This window comes from Phoca vitulina, unplaced genomic scaffold (genome assembly GCF_004348235.1).
Source record: "Phoca vitulina isolate PV1807 unplaced genomic scaffold, GSC_HSeal_1.0 scaffold18, whole genome shotgun sequence".
Classification (NCBI taxonomy): Eukaryota; Metazoa; Chordata; class Mammalia; order Carnivora; family Phocidae; genus Phoca; species Phoca vitulina.
Window position 1 is genome coordinate 30,947,753 of NW_022589721.1, and position 17,942 is coordinate 30,965,694.

Consider the following 17,942-nt stretch of genomic DNA (forward strand, 5'->3'; position numbering starts at 1 on the left):
GCACACCCGCACACACCCACACACAACACACACACGCATGTACACACACGTGTGCACATACCCTCACAACACACACGCTCACGCACATGCACACGTACACACATCCGTGCACACGTGCCCGTACAATATACACACGCACATGCATCATGCTGATGCACCACCACCCAAGCAGTACACACACACACACACGTACACACATCTGCATACACAGCGCCCACACAGTACACACATGCACACACGCACACGCATATGCACACACACACACACAGTGTGCAGATAAAGCCCGGGCCTCCTCTAGGACAGTCGAGCCCTCCAGGGCCTGCCCTTCCAGGTGTTTCTCTTCATTCCTATTCTATGACGTCTGACCTCACAGAGCCCACAGCCATGCCTTGCCATGTGTGGTTCCATTTCTAGGAAAGTCCCAGAAAACCCAGCAAGCTCTTAGTCACCCCCCAAAACTGTACTTGCTGCTCTCACGTCCCGGCTCCGTAACCACCACGTGAGCGCCGGCCCCATCGCTGGTCACTCTGCACGCAATCCCGCACGTCTGCAGCACATGGACCACAGACACCCTTGCTTCCTAGTTTACTTCTAAAATCTGCTTCCCTACTAGCGCATGAACTCTGCAGGCAGGGCTCTCTTTCCTCGTCTCCCACGGGAGCCCAAGCAGCAGGACCACTGGTGCACGGCAAAGGCCCAGAGCACAGAATTAATGGTTGGATGGATGCACGCGTGCACGCACAAACGTTTTTTGAAGGGAACTCGAGCTGCACCAGTGGAAGGAGGGATGCTTACCTTACTAAACACTGATGCTAAGTGCCCATGGCCTTGTACCTCCCTCTACCCTTTTCGGGCTGACCTGTGCTGCACTTGGAGTGGCCCAGCGAGCTGGCCGGGCAGGTGGTCGGCTGCTTGGCCTCATCCTCCTGGCTGTATGACGTGCCCCAGGGGAATGACTCCCTGCCTCACTGACTTGGCTCGCTACAAACACTTAACCGTTCCACTCATCTGTCTGTTCTATTTCCTGTAAGACACTAGCCCACAGACAGAGGAGAAAATGACAAAATGCACAATCATGCTTTTGAACAAGGCCCATTTTAAAGAGAGGGTCCTGCTTTCTGCATTAGCGAGCACATACACTCAGCAGCTGGGCCGTTTGGCAAGGCTGCAGGGACAGGGATGGGGAAGAACGAGGCAGAGGAGCAGGGTCAGGGACAGAGCACAGACGGCCTAGGCCCGGCAGAGGTGCTCCCAGGTGGGGTGAGTGGGTCTGGGAGCCAGAGGGGCCCCTTTCTCTGCCACCCTGCTCCTGCCTCTCCCCTCCTCCCTCCACCGACCAGGGAGTCCACCTGCTGACGTCCCTCTGGCTCCCACTCCACCTGGCGACCTCTGCTCAGGCCTACATACCCTGTAAACCTGGGTGGTCTTCCCTGGCCCGGCTTCCCTCCAGGGTCCACCATCTGCAGCTCGGTGACCCTTCTCTGGTGACAGCAGGGTAACCAGCTAGGGGGTGCAGGGAGCTTAGAATCTGGTTTAGGTCCTGGCCCTGCTCCTCTCTCATGACAGCTGGACAAGGGACCCCAATCCCAAGCCTTGCTTTCCTGTGCTGTAAGTGGGGGTGGTGCTGAGCACCCACAGAGCTGGGTGAGGACCTGGTGAGGACCAGGTGAGGACCAGGTGAGGCAGAGAGCTATCTATGGGTCCCAGGGAGGATTACAGGTGAGCTGTGGTGCTCGCGCCATGTCCAAGGTGCCAGACCATGTGGTTAAAAGTGCCCCAGCCCACGCTTTGGCAAGATTTATGACAGGCTGAGGAATTCACTGATTCTCCTGCCACATACTTCATTAGGATTTGTTTTAATTCTAGAAACCCAGCAGGAAACAGGAAGTGGGAGCAGTATTCTGTTGACAAACATCAGAGGTTCTGGGATTCCCAGTATTGGATACAAAGTGGACGCTCAGCTACAGCCGTGGGCAAAAAGAGGAGAGAAAGGGACACACCCAAGCCCCCAGACTCCATACAATGGGTTAAAAGAACCCAATTAAGGGCCCAAAGTGGCCACCACATTTCAGAGTCAGGCAGGACACAAACCCCGGGTTCCAGACGCACGGTAAATGCAGACCTTACAAGCAGACTTTTATTTCATTTTGCGTATACTTTCTATATTTGCCAGATTTTCTACAATCAGAGAAGAAAAAAAAGCCTCTATTTAAATGTACAGAAAACCCTGTAATTCTACCCCCCTACCTACAAATACGTGTGGAGATCTACGTCCCCACTGCGAGCACAGTGCCTGGCACGCAGCAGATGCTCAATGTATGTGATCAGTGACCGGCTGCACGGGCGAGGGATGGTGACCCCGGCGTCCCATATGGTTTCTGAGTCAGGGTCCTCCCTCCTAAGGCAGTTCAAGGCGCTGTCTTGATAAACGGTACAGACCCGTGAGGGGGACCTGGGGATACCCGACTCCCGAGGCTGCCCCCCGTGACACCAGGACCTTGGCTGCAGAGGCCCCCGGGACTCACATCGATGGGCACGCTGTCGTGCAGGCGCTTGCCGATCACCGTCTTCCCCTGGATGTCGATGTTCTCCCTCTCCTCGACGGGCAGCGTCTGCACCAGCACACAGTCAGCGTACAAGGACACGTTCTGGGCCTGGATGCTCAGGGCGATCTTGTGCCAGTCCCGGTCAAAGAGGTCACTGACCCGGGGGCCTCGGAAGATCACCCTGACAGCATCCTTCACGGCACCCACAGCATCATACTCGACTGCCTTGTTCTCGCCGTCCAGCCGGATGGAGACCTGGAGAGCAAAGGACCACAGGCTCCCTGAGCTGCACGGGACCAAGGCGGGAGAGCGCAAGAGGGGAGGGGGTTGCGGAATCAGGAGCCACATCCTGGCCGTGACCCTCACCGCTGGTCACCCTTGGATAAAGCCTCGGTTCCCTCCTCAGCCTTGGTGCTAACAATACTACCCTGCAGGCTGTTCCGAGCACCTGCACTAGATGGAATAACTGGGCTCAGACACTAATCCAGGGGTCACACACAACCCCATGCCTGGGGGTCTACGCAGTAGGGGCACTTTTGTGAGTCTGCAAGACAAATGGTGCAGAAGGGCTTGAGTCTCAAGCCCAACGAGAAACCCCAACTGGTCTCCATGTCATTGAAAACCCTGGCCCGGCAAAACAGGCCATGTCTGACCAGATGCCAGGGACCAGGCTGAGACCCCGTCCCAGCCCACACTGTCTCCAACCGTGAGGACGACCTTGAAGCTCCAGTAGGATAAACTCCTTGGCGGCAGGGACTAATGGGTCTTGTTCACTGGAGGACCCCCTGCCCTTTGCAAAATGCCTACGCAACCCTGGAAGAAAGTTTTACTTTTGTTTTTCTTGGAATGAAAGAATGACTGGGGGCACCTGGGTGGCTCAGTCGTTAGGCGTCTGCCTTCGGCTCGGGTCATGGTTCCAGGGTCCTGGGATCGAGCCCCACATCGGGCTCTCTACTTGGCAGGAAGCCTGCTTCTCCCTCTCCCACTCCCCCTGCTTGTGTTCCCTCTCTCGCTGTGTCTCTCTCTGTCAAATAAATAAATAAATAAATAATAAAGAAAGAAAGAAAAGAATGATTGGACACTTTCTCATCCAGGTGCTCATTTCTACCTCCCTTACATGGTACTCACTAAACACCTTCTATTCCCTGCCCAGCTCCCTGCCTCGAGTCTGGATGCTCGAGGGCTCTGCCTGGGCTCCTGTGTCCCTCGGCATCTCATCAGCATGGCCCATGGGAAGGCCACGGAACAGAGACCGTAGGCAGGAGGACAGGGTCCTAGGGCTGATTCTCCCTGCCCCTCCCTGCTTCTCTGCGGTTCTAGGTGGCTGTGTCCCCACACACACTCTGGCCCTTTGGGGACCCTCTGTCCTTCCTGGCTCCAGAACTCATGGTCTCCAGTAACCACCAACCACCTCCTGTCCCGGCCACCCAGGCCTCAGGTGGTAGTAGCTTCTTCTTGTCGCTTAGCCCAAGATACCTCGATACGCTTTGCTGGGTTCCTTAACCCTGACGCTTAACCTTATCAGCAACCTTAACTCTGGCCACTTAAAACACTCTTCAAAAACTGGGGCTGTCTTAAAAAAAAAAAAAAAGAAGAAGAAGATAGCAGGAGGGGAAGAATGAAGGGGGGGAATCGTCGGGGGAGAGGAACCATGAGAGACGATGGACTCTGAGAAACAAACTGAGGCTTCTAGAGGGGAGAGGGGTGGGAGGATGGGTTAGCCTGGTGATGGGTATTAAAGAGGGCACGTTCTGCATGGAGCACTGGGTGTTATGCACAATGAATCATGGAACAACTACATCAAAAACTAATGATGTAATGTATGGTGATTAACAACATAATAAAAAAAAAACTGGGGCTGTCTAGGGCGCGTCTACACTCAAACTGGCAAGTCACTTTTGAGCTGTGTGTCATTTAACCTCTCTGTACTATTTCCCTATTTATAAAAGGGCACCAACGACAGCACCTACATCACAGAGTCATTATGAGGATTAAATGAATTAGCATATATGTAAAACACTGACACAGTATTCATCAGATGCTGCGTGCTGCTCCAAGTATTAGCTATAACAAAATAAGCAAATAAATCCAAAAGCATCCCCGCAGGGCAGCCTTCTCTGGCACGCACACATGACTCACCCTAGCCCACTCACTTGCTCTCACATCCCCAGGCTCATTTCATTTACTTTTTCTCACGCGCCTGGTCAGGGTTCATTTCTTTTGTTCACCCGTTTCTTGCCTGCCCTGCCCCGTCCTCATAAGTGGGCACTTCATCTCGCTAGTTCCTCTCTTCCAGGGTGAGGACCGCACCCAGCACATGGTGCCAACCCCTAAAAAGGCACTGCATGAATGAATGAGTGAATGAATGAGAGCCCTCAGTTCAAGGAAGGCTGCCGTGCACTGCCGGGCATCAGCCACAGTGTTAATAACAAAACCCAGGTTCTGACTTCTCTTTCTGGGCCCCCGTGACCTCAGTACAACCGGAGGGGGGGCTAGGATCTGTTTTTACTCGCACTGCCCGCTGATAAGCTGTGCTGTGGGTAAAGAGGGAAAACTATGAGCCCCTGGCCAGTAACCTCGTGCACTTCTAATGCACACACCCGAATAGTTCTATTATTAAACGTGGTCTTCTGCTTCCCGTTTGAGCCCCGTGTCCCCAGACCACTGAGGGAGCCTCATGAGCACAGGTGGCTTTCCCTTCAGACGGACATTTTTCTAGCAGGACACAGAGCGAGGGACAGCGCCTGGCAGGCCTGAGTCCTTTGTCTACTGGTGCTGGCTGGGGGCCTCAGGAAGGCGCCTCACGGCTCAGATCCATCAGCAAATCCTGTTGGTTCTAGTTTCAAAAGACATCCAGAATCTGATCATTTCTACCCAGTTTAACTATTATTGCCAGTCTGGGTCAGTATCATCTCTTGCTTCTATTACTACAATAGTCTCTGAATTAGTCCTCTCATTTCTGGACCAGCCTGCCTCCCAGAGCCTGGTCTCCAGCAGAAGAAGGCCCTACACCAACGCCCCCCCACCACCTCTCGAGCCTCATCTCTGATGAGCACCCCCCACGCTCTGCTCCAGCCGAACCTGCCTCCTTCCTGTCCCTTCATGGTATCTGGAATGAGTGAATGACAAATGGAGAGAAGGCCAACTTTCGAGTGTGGTTGTAAATACTAAATGTGGTGATGAATATGAAGATCTAGGTCGGTAGGCCTGACAGAATGCGTGGGGATGCTGTGAACACACATCACTTCCCGCAGGCCTTTCTCCATTTTCCCTGTGTCTAGCCAGTACTTTCCCCCGGGGCACGGAAGTGGCCACAATCAGAGGGCCAGGGAAGAGCACTCCACCAAGGCTTTTGCTCAATGAAATCGAACTGCCAGGTGCCTCTGAAAATGAGCCTCACGTCCCCCTAGGCGGGCTGTCTCTGCCTGGCTCTGTCCTGTCCCAGCCCACGGCTCGTTCCGGCAGGCGGAGGGGAGGGCACAGACATGGCAGACGGCTAGCCCACACAGCTCTGCAAATGCCATGAGGGGAGAGAACCCAGACAAGGGGGTGGGGGCTCGCCCGCAAGAATGCATGGCTGGTGCCCAATCCCACTGCACCAGCCCCTGAGAAACTGGAGAAGCAAGTCCCGCGTGCCTGTGGATGGAGGTGGATGGCTTGCGTGCCCTCCAGGAAAACGACCTTTGGAGAAGAACCTCGTCTGTCCCATCCAGCCTCCCACGCTCAGGAAATCAGGGCACTCAGCAGTCAGATTGCATCTCAATCAGACCAGGGGTGCTATGGAAAAATCATTCAATAGGACTAATGGCGGGAGACAGGAGCCAGCTGAGCATGGTGGGTAACAGACAGACTCGGAGCCCGACGCCCCATGTTCAAATTCCTCTTTTCCTTTTTCTCACTCGTGACAGCGCAGGCAGAAGCCTCCCCTCCTGTACTCACCCCCCACCCCCCACAAGATGGCAACAGGTTGGGAAGGGGGCAGGATGCGCTCTGATGTGTGAGGTGCCCATCCCTCGCCCCTACGGAGAGCAGGGCCGTGTGGACGAGCCCGTGCAGCGTCCGAGTCCAGCTCTCACCGGGGCGCACGGCTCGCTGCGTGGAGGGTGCCAATCCTTGGCTGCAGCCCATGCATGTGGTCCCCGCGGCTCAACTGCCTGAGCACATTTTCATTTCAGCTCCAGTGAAAACAGTCTGTATCCCTCAGCTCAAGGTGAGTCATGTCTTCCAAAGGGAAGAAGGGTAATGACAAAGACAGAAAGAGTCCCTAAACCCTGAGAACCAGGGGACGGGGATTTGGCAGGGCACAAAAGTAGTGTTGCTTGCAACTCCAACCAATGTGTGGGGCTGATGACTCTGATCTGAGACCCTCTTTCCCCACTGGGCTGCGTGCCACCGAGGGACTGCTCTACCCTTGTGGGGACACAAAGCCAAAACACACCTGAGGGGTCACAGACAGGGCCTCAGAACTTCCCTCAGGGTAAGAACAAAGGACATCAGGTATAACAAGACTGTATCATGTGTGAGGCACTTTCTAGACGCTCTAGAGACACGGTTCACCCCACCGTCCCCAACCATTCACGGCAGCTCTGCTGTTTCCATGTGACAGCTAGGAACATCGAGACTCAGAACACTAACCCCACATGTCTCAGGGCCGCACCAAGAAAGGAGTAGGCACACGATGGGAACCCGGGTCTGCTGACCCTGAGCGAGTCTCTTCTGCTACATCACGAAGCTGTGCCAGTCACACCGCGAACAGAGCATAGGCCGCGGGACAACAGAGCTGGCCGCCACCTCCTGGTTAGGCCGAGCATCCCTGGGGCAGGAAGGAAGTTGGTCTCCGGCTTGCCAGAGCGCCAGGCACTAGAAGAAGCTGCATCTCTCACAGGACCCGCAGCATCCCTGGGGCTTCACACACCAGACTCTTGATCTCCTGGGCCCGGGACGGAGGGCCATGGAGAAAACATGGCAGGTGCCGCCGGCCCCACGAGAAGGACACAGAAAGCTTCTGGCCCCTGAGACACAGCACGCTACCCTTACCTGCGGGATCCCATACTGGTCGATGACCTGCCAGATATACCAGTCTTCTTTCCGAGACATCTTCCGGAAGCGGAAGGTGGTGACAAAAGCATACTCATCAGGCAAACCTTCCGGGAACACATCCCTGGAGGGGGACAGAGACGGAGGACAGCGGGCTTAGCAAGAAGAGCAGGGGCTGCAAGGGAAGCCTAGGTGCCCCATGGGTCACTAAGTCCTGCCAATTTTACTTCCCAGATGTCTCCTTTGGCCGGGGTCTCAATTTGACCCTCTGCAGACCCGTGCTGTGGCCCCTTCCTTGTCCCCCTGCCTTGGGCTTCAAGTCCACCCCCACGGGGTGTGTACGCTTCCGTGTCTCCACCATCCCCATCTGACAATATCGATGGCAGATGCTGAGTTGCCACCCATCCCCCCCCCTTTCTGGGTCAAGTGCAGCTGAGTGTACCCGTCTTTACCTCTCCCCACTGGCTCCTTCTCAGTGGGGCCCAGCCGCTCTGTCTCATCCTGCTTGATCCCCTGCCCTGCACCCCAGGACGTCCTCCCATCTTCACAGAGCAGAGCCCTGCGTCCCCGCCCAGTGTGGCCCCCTGCCCAGATTGTCCTGTACCTGCCTTTCCCCTGCACACTCAGAATGAAAGCTGTTCCTCCCAGGAGTTACAAAGAAGGTGTTGGCATCCTCGTGGGGTAGGCGAGGGCAGCCAGGGTCTGCGGGTTAACATGACACCATCTGGCTGCTACGTGTCTGGACAGAGACCCGCACAGAGAGGGGGCCCTGTCTCAGAGCTCTCCTCTTAACCATCAACACCCTCACCCCGAGGCACCTGGCCACGGTGGGGCCACGTCCTGCTCTGGGGGCAGGGACCTGCCTAAGGAATGTACAGCACTGATCTCTCCCTGGGAGGGGGTGGAAGCCAGTCTGGCCAGAAAGCTGGGAAGGGAAGTGAGGAGGCGTCTGGGTTCCTGGTTCCCGACTCGCACACCCTCTGGGACCCTTGGTTTGGCTGTCGAACCTGTGAGCTAAGACTGGCCCTCATTTTGTGATTCTCGGCTCCCAGTCTAAGCTGGGTGTGGGCCCTGTTGTTCAAAGTCATTCTCCGAGCTGACCTACCACCCAGCTCACATGCAGGCACTAGGAGCAGCGTCCATCCCTCGGTGCTGGGCCCTCGCAAGACTGAGGGACACCCTTGGTCACTGCCCTCACTGGACGGAGACAGGCCCCCCCACCAGGCTCTCCACACAGACACACACTTTGTAGCCACAGTAGATACTTTCATTTTTCTTATTTCCTTTCATTTTTCTTATTTCATTAATGAGTCAAACCAGGGGACTGTTTTTGTCCAAACGCACTTTTTTCTTATACCTTTGAAATAACACACACACACGTTTGACATACATATACCTAGATAAACACCGATGGATCCATATAGTTAGGTCCGTATAGCATGGATCTACAAATCTGCATTTATATTTCTCTATATATATTTAGATAAAGAGAGAGAGAGACTAAGGCTTTTTCTGAGAGCATACACATAAGTATAAGCATACACATATATAGCTTAAGAAAAAGATATTATAATCAGGAGGGGGAATGGTCATTAACAGAGAATATCTAAAGGAAACCAAAGTGGCCCAATCTAACCTATTCCACAAATAACACAGCAGATAACAAGATCACAGTGGGAAACACCAAGGGTGTGGGGCTGGAAGACCTGAGTTTGGGGCCAACCTCTGCCTCCTACAGACTGCGTGCGAGATGGTGGACACATTATTGTCCCGTTCCGAGTCTCAAATGTCACACCGGATAAATGATGAGAGGAGTACCATGTTCACCTCACTTTACTATAGTGAGAAATACATTAGACTAGGTGTGTAAAATGCCCATTAGACAGACATTACACATGTGAGAAAAAAGTTAATATTGAAAGTGACATCCCTTCCCATTCTGAACAAAATTAACCTATACATTAAAATTACACCTGTCTGTGTGTTTGTGCATACATACAAAAGCTTGAAAAACTACAAGGATACTATTCTTCCTTGAAATGTCAGAGCTCTGTTGGGATTGATTTTGTTCCCAGTGTTTTGCCATCAAAACCAAGTTGGAACCGTATAGAAATCCCTTCTCAGAAGGCCTCGGTGGGCCAGTACCTCTGAAGATACTGGCCCAAACCTTCTCAGAAGGACTCGGTGTACGCCGAGCCCAGATCCTCTACTCCAGAACCCCTGCACAGAGCAGCCTCCGCAACTGTCCGTGCTCTCCACGGGTCTCTGCCCGACCTCCCTCCCGCCCTCTGCCAGGCGTCCAGGGCAGGTCTGGGAAGAGAAGGGAGCACTCACTCTGTCCTCTGCACCACAGGGAAGGATCCCATCCGGACATAGGAGCTCTGCATCCCATTCTCTCTCCTCCCCAGGATCTCCTTCACACTGAACAGATCCATCAGGTCAAAACCTGTCAAAGAGAAGAGCTGGGGTGAGTGGCGGGAGCTGCCCCGGTGTTCCGGAAACCCCCATGGGAACACTTGGCTTGCTCTGCAGGCAGAGCGGTCATTGAGGGCTTGCCCTCCTGTGGCCACAGTCCTGAAATTCACGTGAATTTTGCTTGGATTATAGGTTGGCAGCTTTTAAGTTTCACGCTTTTAAAGAGTGAAAGGTCAGAGAGAAAAAACCTGAATGATATTGCATTCATTGGCAGGTCCTTGGTTCTGGTTTGTTTTGGCTCTAAGAGAGGACCTCATGTGCACTGGCAACGTCTGTGATGGGAAAGTCATGACCTTTGTGCTCGGGGCGCTGGTGGGGCGAGGGGGTGATCAGCTCAAGCACATGCACGTGTGACGCTGGGCCGGCTACATAACCTGTGGGATCCTTGGCACTGACCATTTGGTCGTAAGGGGAGGGCGGATCACCGCCCTGTGGGTAGAGCAGGAGTGATAACCAACCCCACCAGCACATCCCGATCCACATCCCTACAAAACGGTCTGGACTGGAGTCCCACAGGCCAGGACACCCAGTTCTCAGGGGAACCCAAGCACAGCACTCAACCCGAGGCTGACGTACTGGCCCAAACCGTGTGACGTACTGGCCCAAACCATGTCCCCTGGGCAATGAGAAAGCTCAGGCAGGTTCGAGGGAAACCACCAGAGGGCAAGCACGGGGGCTCACTCGTTTCTGCATCCCCAGGGCTGACACGACTCTTGGCCCCGGCGACGCTTAACCCATGAGACTTTGGGAAGATTCTTGGGATCTCTAACTTTCTAAGGCACTGTCATGCAGGTAAGAGTTGAGCTGGCAGGGCTCACGTTATGATGATGAAGACATCCCACTAATCTTTGCTGTAAAAGATCATTTATTCATTCAACACATTCTTGAGAGCCTCTCTGCTACTCCAAGCCCCGTGTAAGAAATAGCAGGGACAGAAAAGGTTAGCACTGACTGAGAGTTGGGGTGGTAGAATGGACAGGTCTAGGCTGTGCTCCTGACCACAAGGTCCTTGCAGTGTGGCCTTACGCAGGTTACCTAACATCCCTGAGCACCGGTCTCTTCATCTGTAAAAAGGGGGTTGTTTCAGTATATACCTCATAGGATTGTGGTAAAGCTTGAATGATAGGATACAAAGCTCTTCATATAGTGTGTAACATACAGGAACCCACCGAATAGTTTTCATATTGATTATTTTCCCATTATAATGATTACAGCCTCTTCTACCACTAAGTTCTGCCCACAGATGCCCTTTATTCATTTGATGCATGTTTTTGAGAGCCTGCTCTGAGCCAAGCATGTGTGAGCACAGCACTTAAAGCAGGAGGAGAGACGAAATCCCGGTTCTGGGGAACTGGTGCCCTCGTGGGGGACCAGAAATAAGCAAACATACAGCAGGAAGATAAGGAGCAACTGCAGGCAGAGGCAGAGCGAAGCAGGCCTGGGACTGCACACGAACAGAGGCTGCGCCCAGCCCAGAACAGAGCCTGCCACGGTCCAGGAGGGTTGCACGCACTGTGAGGCTCTGCCAGGCTGGAGCTCTGAGTGACTTTTTGGAGTTCCCAGCCCCTCGCCATGCTGAGATCATTTCATTCTGGAAAATGACTAAGAGTTGCCATTATGTCATTTTAAATAGCATTTCACACTCTGGCTAATTAATGAAATCCATGATATAATGTTCAATAATATTTAATCCTTAAGATAGAAAACACGAATCCAGAAGCTTCCTCATGGGTGAAAAACATACACTTCAAGCTTTTTCACGTGCCCTAGGGCGAATGATCCAGGCCCTCCAGAGACGGGGGTCTCCTCCAAGGGGCAGGCGCTCCACATCCCCCCCGACATCAACCATGTTATATGGGCCATGGAGGGTTCAGCAGGCCTGAGCGGGGCACAGGCTGAGCAAGGCCACATCCTTTGGCTTACATGCTCAGGGAGCTGAGTACGCCACCCCATTCCTTGTCCACAGACCCAGGCCTGGCCCATTGCACAAACTCATGCAACTATTCTTCCAGCCAACTTCAGGCTGGCACATGCCCTTTACCGTAAAAAGACTGTGTAAAAGAGAGAGCACCCAGCACCTAGAAGGCCAAATACTCATAGGTCAAGTCCCACTTAGGTCATGAGGGTAGTAGGGCCCTTATGGATGGTATCACTGCTCTTATAAAAGAGACCCCAAGACCTCCCTTGCCCTTACACCATCTGAGGACAATAAGAAGAAGGACATCAACAACCCAGAAAGCAGGCCCTCACCAGACACGAAATCTGCAGGTGCCTCGGTCTTGGACTTCCCAGCCCCCAGACCGTAAGAGATAAATTCCTGTTGCTTATAAGCCACTCAGTCCATGAAATTTCTGTTATACTGGCCAAAGGAAAAAGACACTGAGTGACTTTGAAGAAGTTGTCTGATTTCTTGAGTCTGTTTCCTTTACTGGGAAGGTGGAGGGAATAATCCCTTGAGAGGCTGTCGGGACAGCACAGTGAGGTGAGCTCAGAGAGCACGTGCGGGGAAGACGGCCCCAGACAGCTGCTCCATCCCTACCACCAGCCCTTGCTGGGGACCACGAAGGGACCTCCTTGACCCACATCCTCTGTGAAATCCCATCACGGGAGGCTCATACCCTGGCCATAGCTCCGCCACTCCCCCCAGAGCCCCACCGCTATCACTTGGTAACAGAGGACCAGGCGTGTGGCAAGAAGCAGCCACCTCCTCACTCAGGGAGGGGTCCCGGGGAGCCCCTCCCCCCAGGTAGCAGGTCGGGGGCACAAGATATGGGGAGACACCTGCTATAGAACAAGGAGAGAAGCCCTCTCCTTTCAGCTCCCCCTCGGCACTTCTGTTGGCCCGGCCACAGCCCCCTTGAGCAGGGACTGGGCCCTGTGGTTTGAGCATCACCTGGGGACAGAAAGCATCAGGTGCCCCTGCAGCTCTGGCTCAACACCTCAGAGAGCCCAGCGGGCCCAGCTGGGGGCAGCTGGTAGAACTGAGCAGGCCCCACGAGAGACCTTCTGAAGATCCACAGGGCTGCCATATGTGCTGGGGCCCTTTCCCTGGACATGGCCTGGCAGTGCTGGGAAGTTCCCAGCACTGGGGGGTGGGGGCTGGGAATGGGGAGACTGGCCGAGAAGGCTCTGGAGGTTCCATGGAATGGACACCAAGCGGTAAAGTGTGTAGAGCCTGTTTGGGCTCAGATTCTGTTCCAGGCAGAGTAGGTTTTGGAGACAGTCTGTCCTGGGTCCGAAAGCTGGCCCAGCAATGGCCACGCACATGGGTGGCATCCTTGTGCATCCTCTACCGAGGAGGCGGGGATAATGGCCCAATCGCAGGCTGCCACCTTGAGGACTGGGCACATCCTTGCAGGCAGGGCTGCACTTACCAGGTGCTTGTACCTGGCATCTCTTGCGGCTGGGCGCTGCTGGGCCCCTATGGGCTCTCCCATTTGTGACACTCTCTGACTCTCCTGCCTGCCTCCTGTGGGGGAGGGGGTGAGGTTGGAGGGGTGCAGGTTGTTGCTCAAGAGAAGCTGCCCCAGGTAAGTTAAGGGAGAGAAGAGCATCTCAGTCAGCACCCCGGGCCCCGTCCCTGTCCTTAGCTTGCAGCTCCACAATGCAGGCGCAATTACCACGGCCCCCACACCTCCCTCCTCCTCCGTACAGAGGGTAGGGTGCACCGTGGGCAGGTCTGTCCGAGGCCTCGCATGGACATCCAGCCCTGGAGGCTCTCATGGAGCGGCGGCTCTTACTCAGAAAGCGAGTTCACGATCCAGTGGACACGTGCCCGATGCCTTCCCCTTGACAAGTGAGCGGTGAGAACAGCAAAGGGGGCCTGCTCCTCTACTTCTCAGCTCTGTCCACTCACTAGACACTGCCACCTTGAGCTCGGTTTCCCTCACGCCGTTATACGTGGGAGAATTCCTTTTTTAAGTTTTAAAAAAGCAAACATATGCCCTGCTTTCTGGTTCCACTTTTATTGCTTTCAATGAATAAAAACAATGACTACAAAAAAAGACTTAAACACAACAAAACTTTGAACAACAAGCAATTAACAAGGGGCAATAAAGGGCATGGAGAGAAAAGATGAATTGCTTGCAGGAAATAAAAGGCTTGGAAGGAAGACGAAAAATGCTCCCGAGGCAAATGGGCTCTGATGCAAGGCACCTTGAAATAAGGAAGCAATTGTTTAGTGCAGGAATTGCGAGGATTACCTCCCCAAAATCACAGAGTCAGCTGAAACAGGTGGCATCAGGGACACCGTTAGCCATGGCCCTGAGTCCGCTGGCTGCACCTGTTCCACGCCAGCGCCCCCTGGGCGCTCTCCCCCACGGTCTCCCCGGGACAGAGCTTTGCTGGGCTCTCCAGGCACGATGCTTCCCCCAGGTCTTTAGTGGGTCTGGCGATGGCTAAGTCCCTTATCTAGGGACTGCTTCCCTCATCGGATGGTGAGCAATTTGATCTCATTCATGTTTCCAGCCCTGAAGAAGCCAGGAACCTTGGTTGTTTGTGGCACAGTTTGTAGAAAGAGGGAAGGAGAGAAGGTAGGATGCCTGTTGGTGGCTTGGATCCCAATAACGAACAGACAAAATCCCAGCCCCGCAGAAGTTTAGTGTCTAGGGAGAAGCAGACACATACGCAGTGTTAGCATTGTGGCTGAATGATTAGGAGGGGGGATGACAGGGCTTGTATAGGAGCACAGGGAATAGCTCCCTCGTCCAGCTGAGGAGCAATCAGGGAGGCCTCCCGCAGGAGGCAAGGTCTGGCCCAGAGTTGAAGAACAAATAAAAGGTGGGCAAACAGAGGAGGAAGAAAGGGCATCCAAGGTAGTTGGATGTGCACAGGTCACTGGGCTCGGGTCAGCTAGGTTCCTTCTGAGAATCTTGGCTACTCTGGGATGTCAAGAGCCAGGGTCAGGGGAACACTGGCTGGGACCGGGGTGGGCGGGGGCAGATCCGGCTGGGTTCTGTCGGCCACACAGCGAAGTCTGAGTGTCCTTCTGCAGGCAATGGGGAACCACGGAAGGGCGTCAGAGCAAGAAACACAGTCCTGTTTCTATTTTGAAGGTCAATCTGGCAGCAGGGAGGCAGGACAGGGAGACGAGGGAGGCCGGACTTGCTAAGGCAGGATGGGACGGGGAGAGAGCAGAGGAGGCCTCGGGCCAGAGTCCACTTGACAGGTGCAAGGGGCGTGCCTCAGCGAGTATCTGGACACAGGAGCCCAGGTAGGAGGAGAGAGAGAAATCCAGGATGTCTGTGGCCGTGTTTCAGAGCTGCTCGGAGCCTAGCATGTTGCCCAGCGCCACACCGCTCACCTCCCAGAAAGTTGTGTAACACCTGCTGTCACTAAAACTCCCAGGCCACTCGGTCATGAGCACTGAGAGGGATCCTCAGAAACAGGACGCGGCACGCACAGTTATGCAGGCAGAGAACCTGAGCCTCGGAGGTGTTGGGAGGCTGGGAGCCGTACCAGGCTAAGACCTACGCCTCCAAACCACCTGCTCTCTTCCCTTCCTGGCTGTTCTGGCCTGGGAAGCCCTGAAAACTCCCGAAGTCATTGGAGGGAATGCCTGGAAATGAGGCTTTTGGCAACCCCATTTTTCCCAGAGAATAAAAGCCATTCCAATTACCCAATTGCATTTAAATTGGCAAGTCTGAAACTCTATCTCTCCATAACCCCCCCCCCCCCTCCAGCTTCCACACAGCTGGGGCTTTTTTCCGGGCTGGTGATAATTAAAGGAGAGGACAGATCCTGCAGGTTCTCCGTGAGCTCAGCGCCGCACAAACAGGGCATCTGTGCCACGTGATGGATGCCTGCCTGGCCCTGTGATTATTTCCTGGGAGCCTCGGAGCCTACAGAGGGGAGGGGAGATTTCAGGGCGCCACAGGGTGCAGACAGACACACCGGATTCCTAACAGAGGAATCCGATCCCCTCCATCCATCACCAGACAGCCTGTCAGCAGGACCCTTCTCATAGAGCAGAGACGAAAGAATTCATTCACAGCTCTGCAACTTGCCAGAAACTCAGGCAAGTTACCGCATGTGCCCGTGCCTCAGTTTCCCCAACTATAAAATACAGACTTGTGCCTCTCATACCTCATCCGGGTTGAATGAGAGCACACGGGCACAAGGCTTAGCACACCGTAGGTGCTCAGTGTCGATTCTTACCATTTTGGGTATGAATGCCACTCTTGTCATCTCTGCCGCCTTCTGTGGACACACACACCACCAGATAATGAGACGCTGCTCTGAGGGATTTGCTGCTCACAGAGTCAAATATGGACCATGGAGCAAGTAGGAATTTGTTTTGAAGAGCGACTTCAGTGGCTGTGCTTAGCTGGGGATTGCCGAAGCAGGGAGTGGGAGCAATGACGTCACACTGCCCAGAAGCTTCGCCCCACCCTGGGCAGAGCTACTCAGCTATAAAGATATCCCCTGAAAGGTAAGTGCGTTAAGGAAGGGAAGAGGATGAGGGTCACCTTTATCTCCCGGGTTGACAGAGAACCCCTGGGAGTGAGAGGTCCTCACGGAGAACCAACCACACAAACCAGGTGCTCCACCAGGAGAAAAGAGGCGACTAACTCCACCTTCTTTTGGGTCCCTCCAGAACTGCTGACCTGGGAGGGGCTTGATGGGGGACTGAGCGTTGGGGACAGGCAGGAAAAGCAGTTACAAAGCGTGTGGCAATCAGCCAGCCGCCCCAGCAGGTGACTGCAGCTGGATCCCACTGGGAAACGCCAGGGAAGGGGTCAAACGTGGCCCTCGGAATAATCCCCCTCAAAAGGGCAGTAGAACCAGGGTGTTTCTTCACCCAAGAAACTGCCTGAGGGCTGAGTCAGTCCTGAGGACACATTTCACCTGCTGTGTGAGCAGGTAGGGCAGCCTTCTACCATTCTAGAAATATCCCTCAAGCACAAACATGCAGATGCAGGCATCTTCTTGTGGGCCGGGCACCCTGACATGGCAGCGGACCAGGACGGCATCCCCCAGACAACGTCTGCAAAGCATCTGCTCCTGACACTGGCTCCATGCTGAGGATGCAGACCCCCCTCCGGCGCTGCAGATGCAGGGGCCCCGGCCCCTCGGGCAGTGGGCAGGAGCAGGACTGGTGTCCTGGAGGTGGAAGAAACTCCCCTGAGATTTGCAGGGGCAGGAGGGAGGCCACGGGGAGGAGCAAACCCTACTCCCACACTCATGGCTCTCAGGAGGGTGGGAAGCCTCCTCAGCCACTGCCAACTACCTGTCTACCCCATCACGCGGGGACAGGCTGGGAAGGGGCTCTGTGGGGTTTATTTCTACTGCAGGGTCTGCAGCCAAGTGTCTCTGCTCTCTCTCTCTCTCTCCCATCATTCCGTCCTGTATTTATAGCTCTGATTCACGCTCTCACCCTGAGTGCATTGATTTCTCCACTCATTTGCTCACTCCACCGATCATTCGCTTACTCATCCCCCAACTCATTTGTTCTGATGTGTTATTTAGAGACTCCCATAGGGTCACTGCCAACTCCCAGATGGAAATGCTACTGCTGTTCACGGTTCGGCAGCTCGTGGATGGGGGCTACCGCCCTCACAGCTCCAGCCGTTCCATTAGATGTCGGTGAACAGATCAGGGAGGCCAGCCCTGTGTCAGGGAGGGCTGCGCTCAGACCCAGCAAACAGCGCAGCGGAGCTAGCCGGCAGCTGCCCTCTCTCTCTCACCTGTGATTTCCTTGGTTTCACCGTTGGTGTGCTTAAAGCGGTCTCCTTCCACTCGGACGCTGGGGCACAGCACGTCTGAGGAAGGCAAGAGAAAACAGAGAGATGGATGAGCAAATGTGACCCACGGTCCCTCTGTGGAATATGACAGCACCCAGCGCCCCCAGCTCCCCGCGCGCAGCACCCAGCGCCCCCAGCTCCC

At 54.5% G+C, this 17,942-nt stretch overlaps 1 protein-coding gene across 1 annotated transcript in view; it reads right to left on the reverse strand.

Annotated features, from left to right (window-relative positions):
* COL22A1 (collagen type XXII alpha 1 chain) overlaps positions 1–17,942 on the reverse strand; it is a 247,120-nt gene that overhangs the window by 179,781 nt on the left and 49,397 nt on the right. The window contains exons 4-7 of the mRNA XM_032416080.1: positions 17,744–17,818; positions 9,918–10,029; positions 7,584–7,707; positions 2,526–2,801 (exon numbers count right to left, since the gene is read on the reverse strand). Of these exons, the coding sequence (XP_032271971.1) occupies positions 2,526–2,801; positions 7,584–7,707; positions 9,918–10,029; positions 17,744–17,818 (587 nt within the window). The remainder of the gene's footprint in view (positions 1–2,525; positions 2,802–7,583; positions 7,708–9,917; positions 10,030–17,743; positions 17,819–17,942) is intronic.